The sequence below is a fragment of the Mytilus edulis genome, chromosome 7 (genome assembly GCF_963676685.1).
Source record: "Mytilus edulis chromosome 7, xbMytEdul2.2, whole genome shotgun sequence".
Classification (NCBI taxonomy): Eukaryota; Metazoa; Mollusca; class Bivalvia; order Mytilida; family Mytilidae; genus Mytilus; species Mytilus edulis.
Window position 1 is genome coordinate 5,579,752 of NC_092350.1, and position 11,525 is coordinate 5,591,276.

The 11,525-nt window shown below is 33.9% G+C and overlaps 1 protein-coding gene across 1 annotated transcript; it reads left to right on the forward strand.

The window, feature by feature from the left end:
• Positions 1-7,227: 7,227 nt before the first annotated feature.
• On the forward strand, positions 7,228-7,773 carry LOC139482914 (craniofacial development protein 2-like). Its single transcript, XM_071266939.1, has one exon. The coding sequence runs from the start codon at positions 7,228-7,230 to the stop codon at positions 7,771-7,773; it is 546 nt and encodes a 181-aa protein (XP_071123040.1).
• The last annotated feature ends 3,752 nt before the right edge of the window (positions 7,774-11,525 follow it).

The following is an 11,525-nucleotide window of genomic DNA, read 5'->3' on the forward strand; positions in this document are numbered from 1 at the left end:
AAAAGGCAACAAGTTGAAAATTTTAATACGCCAGAAGTGCATTTTATCCACACAAGATCTACTAGTGATGCCCAGATACAAACGTTTGAAAGCCGAAACAAGCATAAAGTCGAACAGCATCGAGGACCAAAAGATCAAAAAAGCTGTGCCAAAAACGGCCAGGGTTTTCTGTTAGTTACCAGAGCATCCTTATTATTTAGAATAATTTAAACTTTTGCAAACAGTAAATTTATAAAATTACTAAACAAAAGCTGTACATGATAGAACTGAAATATTAACTAATTACAGGAAAAAACTGAAATACATTACATAACCAGACACATCCGAACAAGCCCAAACCCCAACGCCAAGTGACGTCATATTTGAAATTGTAAAAAATGACAAAAAATGCTAAGTTATTTTTAGATTTGCATACCGTCCCGGAGCATCTGATATCACCCCTGATCATGCCGACATAGTTAATTGCTTTCTAGATATGCATACGCGAGAAGATATACCGGCATAAAACTCAGGGATAAATGAAAGAAAATGAACCCGATTTTGTTTTTTGTCCATGGATTTATGAGTTTGACAGCGGTATACTACTGTTGCCTTTATTTTATATCCTATATTACGGAAGCGTAGATAAATATAAAAAATAAAATGACTTAACTAAGTCAAGTTGGATTTATCTATCATAAGTTAGTAAATGAACTTAATTAAAACAATTTAAAACAGTATAATTGATGAAAACTCCTTAATTAAGTTTCCTTAACATTAAAGTGTTTTATTTAATGCAACTTAATAAATTCTAAAAAATAAAGATATTTAACTTAACATCCATAAAATTAGAAAGAATTAATATTGCCATAAATAAAGGAGTTAAATCTCTTATAAGTGAGTAAATCATCTAAATTAAAACAATTTAATGCATTATAGTACACGATATGGTATTAATTAAGGTTTCTTAAGCATTGTTAACTAATTAATATAAGGCCCCTATACGCTTCCGTACTATATAGTCTTCTATCATGATGCCATTAATAACTCATCTCTGGATCTGCATACCTTTCCGGCACACCTGAAATACCGCGACAATGCTTCCATTGTTAACTCATTAGGATAAACAAGGCAGGGTGCATTATAAAACTAAAGTTCAACAGTAAAGGAGAGTAAAAGACAAGATATATATGCTTGCATAAAATATATGGGGTAAATGAATGAAAACAAGCATGAAGACCATGGCAAGTCAAAGAAATTGAACATCTAGAAAACCATATCATTGATAATGAGACTGGAAATGGATAAAATAACACATTCACTGACAAAACAAAATAGAATCACAATGAAAAAAATGAAAAAAATAGATCATACAGCAAACAAAGAGTTCTTTACACATTAAGCAAGAACAACGACACCTAAGAATGACGAAAACACAACAAAACACCTTTCTGTAGTATTTTGTTCAAAGATATTCTGTACAGTAGTATTTTACTTTTAAGGCAAATAAAAAGAAGGCAAACCACATCCTCTTGTAGTTGTGGGTAAAGTTGTTTGTCCACACAACGGAAAAACTACTAGCGACTGATTCCTAGATTATCAAAATAAATAACAAATTTCAATAATGTTTTGATATAAAAGTATAATTTACAAATAAAACAATAGCAAAAAAAACAAAACATGTGCCCTTAAATGATTTTCTTGATAGAGGATTGCTGCTAACAAGGAAGCTATTAAACCAAGAGTTCCAAATGGTGAAGTTGAAATCATCCCTTCGTAAATTTTACGGACGCCATCACGAGTTGGGAGATCACCCCTCTTTTTGCTGGGGTTCGTGTTGTTTATTCTTTAGTTTTCTATGTTGTGTCATGTGTACTATTGTTTGTCTGTTTGTCTTTTTCATTTTTAGTCATGGCGTTGTCAGTTTATTTTAGATTTATGAGTTTGACTGTCACTTTGGTATCTTTCGTCCCTCTTTTAAGAATGTGCAAAAAAAAACAACCTTTGTATGTATTTAATATATTTGAAATGATCCTGGCTGTCATTGGTTTCGCTCAATTCAGTTTATTTCTAGTATCGACTACCGGTAAAGTGATTGTGAACAATGATTTCGAGTATGGGTTCCTCAACTGCAAGTTCAACTTTCCCCATATAGTACTCTGATGATTATGTCTATATGACGGGAACGTCTCATAATACATGTACCGTGCCATACCAAATGTTGTAGTCTAAATCTCCACAAGTTAATTTACCGACCAATTTGAATATTAAAAAAGGAGAGGAGATAAGAACAGGCTTTTAAAAGAAAATCCCTTTCTGTTGTATTTAATTATTAGTTTGTTTCCGCAACCTTGCAGCAGTAAAATATACAAGTATATTTATGTGTTTCTTAGGATGAAATCTTTTGAACAACTTACATAACCTACCTAGGTTTCGGTTTCAATTTCGTATTCGGCTTACGGTACAGATTTTCTAAAACCAGTTTCCAGAAAAATATATTATAATTTAAATAAGATAGTGTGACGAAAAAGTGTTAAGTTGGTTATTTTGCCGTGATGCAACTTGAACTCAAGTGTGTATTCTTGTGTGTGTGCTGTCTTGTTTGGTGTCTACGTTTCACTCGTACACGGAACGACAAATGCCAAGTATACTCTTTAACAGGGTTACCCTAAAAATCTCTGGTAGCGTGATTAAGGGAATCCTGGTCACATAAATAAATAAATGGATCCTGGTATAGTCTGAACGAAGTCTTGCAAGTTAACATAAACACAAAGTCGATTAAAAGTTCAATACTGTATTATTCAATAATCCAAACTACATGTAACAGTAAAATAAGTTTACAACATCTAAACTGCAGGCTCAACAATACGGTGGTATAATCATAAATCGTAAGTACACACCTCTCGTACACAAAATCGTCTCCCCCGCATCTACAACTATTTCTCTCTTTTATACTACTCTAGTAACCTGATTACAATATGGTTAAATGACTCTGAACAAAGAAATATTCTACAGGAGCTATGTTACAGGAGCCAGGAGCCCGGAGCCCGGAGCTAAGGTCAACCGAAGCTAAGGTCAATCGAGACACCTGTATAAACTTAGCACAGGGGCACCAGCTGATTAACATGATTGATTTGACATTTAACAAGTACAATCTGATTGAAGGCGATAAACATAGATTGTAAGGAGTTACTTTATAACAGTTAATGCGGCTAAGTAATTAATCTAATTATATCATGATCATAAAACCCAGTGATTCATGTAATAAACGAAAAACGTTACACAAGTAACAAAAGATTACACAAAACTATTGTCAAGGCTTCACTCATCTATGATATAGGTAAATTTATTTATTTAAAACACCACGTAGCTCATTTATTTATAAGTAGTATATCACTACGGTGACGAGCATAAAGTATCAATAATATTTTACCCTTTTCATATATTTGGAAATCTTTAGAGGTATGTAGAATATATAGTTGCATTTTTCTTTAACAGAAATTTTGTGTACAGTTTATTTGATCAAATTCTTGAAAAGTCGAAGATAAACCTTATACATGTAACGAAAGCGTTGTTGTCTCTTTGACATAATCCCCATTTTCATTCTAAATCATAAATGTAACGAAGGCGTACCGTGCACCAGATTTACACATAGTTTGGCATTTGACAGGTTTCATCCGAATATGACCTCATCTTCATGGTTCATTAGAAAATGTTAAGGTTTTGTGGTTTGGTCCATTTCTTAGATACTATAAGTAACTGTCCATTATAATTTTTGTATGAATGATCGCCATGTGTGCAGGTATGTGGTGCAGGTTTAATATCAGCTTGACCTCATTTCATTGTTCATTCGACAGTTTTTAGTCTTAGTGGTTTTGTCTGTTTCTTAGCAAAGGTCAACTATATGTGATGTATAGAAGGATTATACGGTGTAGTACATGTCTGTCTGGCACGGTTCATCTGAACTTGTATAGCTATGTTGATAGACGTGCATACTAAAGGCAAATTATGTAAAAATCAATTATTTAGTGTCAAAAAAACTTTTAAGAATTCCGCTGCTAGCCATGCAAAATGGGTGCAGTTTTGGTACTGTGAAAAAGCCTTATCTGATAAGTAACTCTTTTAGACAACAAAAAAAAACCAAAAAAAAACAACAATTACAGATATCAATTTTTTATATATATATATCTTGTATATACTAAATGAAATTCGAATGGCCCCAACGAGAAACAATGTGAAACATTTAACATACAAAAAAAAAAAAGAAGAACAAAAAGCAAACCATTAAAAAAAACCCCAAAAAACCCAAACAAACAAACAAAAAACGCTCCACTTATAAATAAAATACAACAACCACTGATACATTTTTGCGTTTTCTCCTATCCATGAACAATAACCTTGGATAGTGGTGTATCAACACAACATAAGAACAAACGAGTGGAAATAACTGATCATAAAGTACAAACATATCTAACATCAAGACAAACACACAAAGTTCTCGACTAAAAGTAATTGAACTTACTGATACTAGTAGCTGATTATACCAATTAGAAGTAAAAGATAAATTATGTTCTCATATAGTGTCAATCAGTTAACCTTCCATTGTCCTCAATGATATTCAACTTCGTACTTTAATCACTTTTATTCGAGCGGCAGTGATGAAACGAGAGTCTGGCGCAAATATAAAATTTCAATCCTGGTATCTATGATATTTATTTACAACCACTGGGTCGATGCCACTGCTGGTGATGTTTTTATTCCCCGAGGGTATCACCAGCCCAGTAGTCAGCATTTCTGTGTTGACCATATTGATCATTGGTATGGTCATAATTATAAATGAACTGCTGACAAAACTTTGAATTTGTGTAATACTAATGGTTTTCTACCTCATGAATAGATTAACTTAGCTGTATTTGGCAAAATGAGTAGGATGTTTTTTTTAATCCTGAATGCTTTTCAAATTTGTACTTTATTTAGCCTTTTTAATTTTTTTTTGTTTCGAGCAGATGTCATGAGTCTTTTGTAGGCGATTCCCGCGTCTGGTGCAAAAAATAAATTTCAATCCTGGTATCTATGATGAGTTTATTAAGAACCACTGGTCGATACCGCTGCTGGTGGAGTTTTAATTCCCCGGGGGGTATCACCAGTCTAGTAGTCAGCACTTCTGTGTTGGCATGAATTATCATTGATATGGTCATAGTTATAGATTAACTGTTTACCAAACTTTGAATTTTATAACTACTACGGCTTTTCTTCCTCAGGAATAGATTACCTAAGCTGTATTTGGCAAAACTTTTGAAAGGTTTGGTCCTCAATGCTCTTCAACTTCGTACTTTTAATCATTTTTGTTACGAGCGTCACTGATGAGTCTGTTTTTGACGAAACGCGCGTCTGGCGCGATTATAAAATTTAAGTCCTGGTATATATGATGAGTTTATTTACAACCACTGGATCGATGCCACTGCTGGTGGAGTTTTTATTCCCCGAGGATAGTTTGCACTTCTGTGTTGACATGAATTACCTTTGTTATATTCATAAATATAAATTGTTTGAATTTTTGAAAATTAAGGCTTAATTTTACCTAAGTTATATTTGGCAATTTTGTTTAGGAATTTTTGGTCTTCAACCCCGTACTTCATTTGGCCTTTTTAACATTTTTTGATTCAATCGTCACTGATGAGTCTTTTGTAGACAACACGAGCGTCCGGCGCAAATATAAAATTTCAATTCTGGTATCTATGATTAGTTTATTTACCTATTTGTACGTTGCTAAATTACATTCAGGTCCTCCAGCTGCTTTTACCATGGTTCGGTTTGCATTCGATTTGTATCTGTACACCTGCTTGGACTTAAATAACAACGTATGACCATAAGGTTGTCATTTGGTTAATCGAATGGAAGTCGTATCGTGTAAACATAACGCTGTAAAATTACCCTGGACAACGTTATCATATCTACTAAAATTAATTGAAAATCAAAGGAAATCATAACGTATAAATAAACACATCATAGATACCAGGACTAAATTTTATATATACGCCAGACGCGCGTTTCGTCTACAAAAGACTCATCAGTGACGCTCGAATCCAAAAAAGTTTAAAAAAAGAAAAGGCAAATAAAGTACGAAGTTGAAGAGCATTGAGATCCAAAATTCCTAAAAGTGTTGCCAAATACAGCTAAGGTAATCTATGCCTGAGGTAGAAAAGCCTTAGTATTTCAAAAATTTCAAAATTTTGTAAACAGATAATTTATAAATATAACAATATCAATGATAATTCATGTCGGCACAAAAAGTGCATAACATCATAGCAGCTTTATCTAGAAAAAAAATCCTTTATAGATATTTTTCTATAATTACGATATTTTGCTGATGGTTTTATCAACCATTGAATATTGCATCAGTTTTTTTTTACATATTACATTTTTGTGAAGTTTTGTTTTCAATCGACCCTCTGTGCCAATTTCTATGTGTAAGTTACGATATGAGGCCGACTTAATTGTTTCTGTTGTATCATTTATCTCTAGTTAGAGGGGATAGTGGTTTATGCCACAGGGTAGTGATATGCGTCAAGTGTGGTTACAATTCATTGATTTGTCAACTACCGCTGGCTAGCATACTTGCTGTGTGAAAAGAAAGCCAAGTGTGTAAGTGTGTACTGTCTTTCCTGCCAGTACACAGCCTCTACACTATCAAGACTCCTGCAGTGCCTCCCCTCGACAGTGCACGTAAACTGGGGTCTAGTACCTCAGGCTAAACTGCAGAAGATATCGGAGCAGCAAGGGCCCTAGAGATGCAGTGTGTAGGCCCACCGGTGTGTGGACATGCCCTAGCACTCATCAACCTTGTCCCAGCTATGGGTAAATAGGCGGTTAGATGAGAGTCGTAGCCCAGTAAGGCAACTCATCTAGGAGATGGTAAACTTCGAAAACAAACCTGGATATAATGGATTCATAAGCTTAGGACAGCAGCCCTTCTAGAGGATGGAACCGTTGACTACAAATTCCCTGGCCCTCCAGGTTGGAGTGTTGGGCATGGGGTTAACTCCCCATCCTGTAAAAACAACTACAGTTACAGAAACCACAACAAATGAAATTAGATTACCCTCTGTTATAGGTTCGACGGGGGACTCAAACCACAGCGGAATGACTTCTCCTAGTGAAAGCCCTATTGTGGAAACTAGGAAAATGAATATGAGTTTTCTAGGGCCTAAAGCACAAGTACATATATGAGCCTTTAATGTTCGCACCATGTATGAAACATCAAAGACTGCACAGGTCATCAAAGAAATGCAGCACTACAGGTTAGACATTCTTGGTGTGAGCGAATGTCGTCGGACTGGCTCTGGAAAGACAAGAACAAATAGTGGAAACATCATCCTACACTTTGGAAACATTGACATACATATTAATGGTGTAGCAATAATTATATGCAAAGAAAAGGCAAAATCATTACTAAAATGGGAACCAATCAGTGAAAGATTAATAACAACAAGATTTAACTCCAACTACTGTAAACTTTCTATCATACAGTGTTACGCACTAACAAATGATGCTGAAGATGAGATTAAGGATGATTTTTATGAACAGCTGCAGACTGCCATTTCCAAAGTACATCAACACGACATGCTGGTAATAATGGGAGACCTTAATGCCAAAGTAGGATCTCACAACACTGATGGTGAATATGTGATGGGCAGGCATGGTTGCGGGGTGAAAAATGAGAATGGTGAACGTTCTATCGATCTCTGTCTTTGCAATAAACTGGTGATAGGAGGTACCATCTTTCCATATTAGAAAAAAACATCCATAAACTAACAAGGAAATCACCTGATGGAAGAACGGTTAACCAGATTGACCATATTGGTGAACAAAATGTGGCGTAGATCATTAAGAGATGTACGAGTACTCAGGGGTGCAGATGTAAACAGTGATCACTATCTACTGAAAGCTACCATCAAACTAAAACTAAGAAAGGCAAAGAGACAAGACACAGCAATGTTGAAGTCACCAAACGTCAAGAAAGCTTTTTGCTTAGAATTGAAAAATAGGTTTAGTGTGCTAGATAACTCTGATGATGGAGAAGATAGTGTACAAGAGAAATGGGAGAACATCAAAGATATTTATGTTAAGACGGCAGGAAAGACAGTTGGTCACAAGACAAAATAGAACAAAGATTGGTTAACATCGGAAACATGGCAGAAAATTGAAGAAAGAAAAACTATAAAACTAAAATCAGTAAATGCAAAAAAATCCAAAAGTTTACAAGATCAACTGCAAGTAACATACAGAGCAACAGACATTCTTGGGGAGTTAAGTACAGTTTACAAAATCACCAAACAACTCTGCGGAACATCAAATGCACAGACAGCACATGTAAACGACAAAAATGGCAAAGCATTGAAAACAGAAAGGGAACAAGCGAATCCAACATTTCAAAGAGGTATTAAACTGTTCTGAGTCTGCTTTCATAGCTACCCCTGAACCATCAGAAGATGATTTAAACATCAACACAGAACCACCAACTAAAGATGAAGTAAGAAATGCCATTAAATCATTTAAGTACCGGTCTTTGTAAGAATCATGCAGGTTCCTGTTGATAGGCGATTCATGACCCATCTTCAAATGTCTTTATATTTTGTTTATGAGGAGGGTATGGTATGAAAATAAGTTTCATGTATTAATTTTTTTCTTTTGAACCTTGGTTGCCATGGAAACCATCCTTATTAAATGTTGCCTAAATACGTTCATAAGTAGCCTTTGAAAATTGAAATATAAGGGGTTTTAAAGTCCCATAGAAATAAAGTTAATCAATACAAAAAATATGTATATTTACAGTATTGACAAACAAAACCCCTAACTATACAAAAACGTTAAAATTTTGAATTTACTAAATAGTTTGTTTCCATAGCAACCATTTAAAAATGTGTTAAAATTCGAAAATGAAAAATTTCAAAAAATCTTTAATTTTAAATCTGTTTATCTCCCAAGACCAACAATACCATGAAATGTCATTGACAAATTTTGAAAGACCACATTCTATATATTCATAAAATAAAAAGAAAGTCGTGTGTTTTTTTTTTCTTTAAAAAAATAATTTTAGTCAAAAATTGTCAATTTTCACCAAAATTCAGATTACCAAACAGATGAATACTGAAACATTTTGAACTGAAAAAGCTAAAACATTCCATTTATACGTGCATTTCAGACACAAATTTGGTAATTATAAATGAGAATATATGATTGATAGAGATATTTTGGTAGAGAAGGAATTTTTTTCTCTCTGGGCATGGTGCCACATCCCCCCCCTTTTTTTCAAAATTCAAAAAATTATTAAAAATTTAAAAGATGGAATTCAATTGTGAACATTTTGAGCATTAAAACATGAAATTTCTTCAAAGGGTGAGCGCAATAATAGAAAACCCCTACACCATTTTTATACGACCCCAAAAAAATTTTGGGATCGTATAATGGTATGATGTTGTCGTCTGCGTCGTCTACGTCGTCTGCGTCGTCGTCGCCCGAAGACACATTGGTTTTCGGATAATAACTTTAGTTTAAGTGAATAGATCTTCAATACCACAAAAGGAAGGTTGGGATTGATTTTGGGGATGATGGTCCCAACCGATTAGGAATTAGGGGCCCAAAGGGGTCCAAAACAAGCATTTTTTTAGTTTCAGGATAATAACTTGTGTAGAAGTATTTCAATTGCTCTGAAATCATATCGCAATGTTTAAAACCACAAGTAGAAGGTTTGGATTCATTTTAGGGGTAATGGGGCCAAAGTTTAGGAATTAAGGGCCAAAAAGGGGTCAAAACAAGCATTTTTCTAGTTTCAAGACAATAACTTATGTGTAATTGTATGGATCTCTCTGAAATTGTACTACAATGTTCAATACTGCAATGGAAAGCATGGGATTGAGTTTAAGGGTTATTGCTCCAAGGGGGTTTAAAAAAATTGGGGGGGGGGGGGGGGATTTTTTGTTTACGATTTTTGAAGGGCTTCCTTTTTTTTCAAAATTTTTCAAATTTCGAATTTTGAAAAGTTTCAAGAAGAAATCTTCAATTGCACAGTATTGTGCAATAGATTTGTTAGATCTTTGACCACATTAATTTTGTGACAAAAACCTATATTATTTCAAAAATTTGATCACAATCCAAATTCAGACAGAATCAAGCTTGAATATTGTGACCAAATTTGCCCTAACTGTTCAGGGTTCAACCACTGGGGTCGTATAAAGCTGCGCCCTGCGGAGCACCTGGTTATATATTAAGATCTTTTTTCAGATATGGGGAATGTGTCAAAGAGACAACAACCAAAGCAATCAACAGAAAATAGCCGAAAGGCTGAAAACTGAATGAAGGATAGCTGCGTCCCTAATTACACTTGTTTTGTGCAAATTGAAATTTAAAATCTTTAAGTGCTATTTCATGGTCTTTAAAATTGACTCTGTCCTAGTTTCATAAATTTTGCATCAATGATTATTTGTGTCTTTCAATATATATCAATGAGTGGCTTAAAAATTCAATTTAAATGTTCTTTGTATCTGTCGTTTTTTCTTCAAAAGCAAAAAAATGCATTTTACCCCTATGTTCCATTTTAGCCATAGTGGCTAAGTTTCTTGAAGTACAAGGAAATAAAATACAAAGTTTATACAAGATACTCCCAAGTTGGGCCGAAATCGATTTAGCATATTCAGAAGAAGACTTTTTTTAAAGTAAGCAAACTAGATGAACAAATTGTGAAAAAATTCTTTAAAGGGCTATAACTCCTCAGGATTCAATTGACAATTTTGGTCATATAAACTTATTTGTAGATCTTACTTTGCTGAAAGTTGTGCTGTTTACAGTTTATCTTTGTCATTAATAATATTCAAGATAATAACCAAAAACTGCAAAATTTCCGTACAACCCAACAATGGGTTGTTAGATTTATCTGAAAATTTGCTCTCAAGGCTTTAGTGTTTGAGATATAAGCTACACACTGCATGTTACCCCTATGTTCTATTTTTACCCATGGCGGCCATGTTTTTTTTACAAAATTGAAAATAAAACACAAACTTTATTCTAGATATCCTAAGGATCATTCAGTTTAAGTTTTACTGGAATTGGTTCAGTAGTTTCAGAGGAAATGTTTCAAATATTTAACACCGAACAGACGACGACGGACGCCAAGTGATGGCAAATTTCACAGTTCCTTTGAAACGGTGAGCTAAAAAAAACTACGTCCGTCCTATTAGAAATAAACTGAAAATAAAAAGTTAAAAACTTGTACCATCGAGAGCGCTAACGAGGCCACTTTCCATAAATTTTAATATTTTTAAGGGTCATAACTCTTTAAAAAAAGTCCATTGTCCATCATTATAGAACTTAATTTCGAATTTTTTATTTATAAAAATACTATTTTTGATATAACAAAAATAAAAAAATATTTTATTTTTTTTGTCTTAAAACAGTGGTTTTGATAAGAAAATAACACTCTGTAAAGATTAGACCAATGGACAGTTTTAAGCTTGGTACAGTGTATCCAATTTCATTATCTATGGAAA

Coding starts and splice junctions, on each gene's coding strand:
- LOC139482914 (XM_071266939.1), top strand. CDS start 7,228: ATGTATGAAACATCAAAGACTGCACAGGTCATCAAAGAAATGCAGCAC.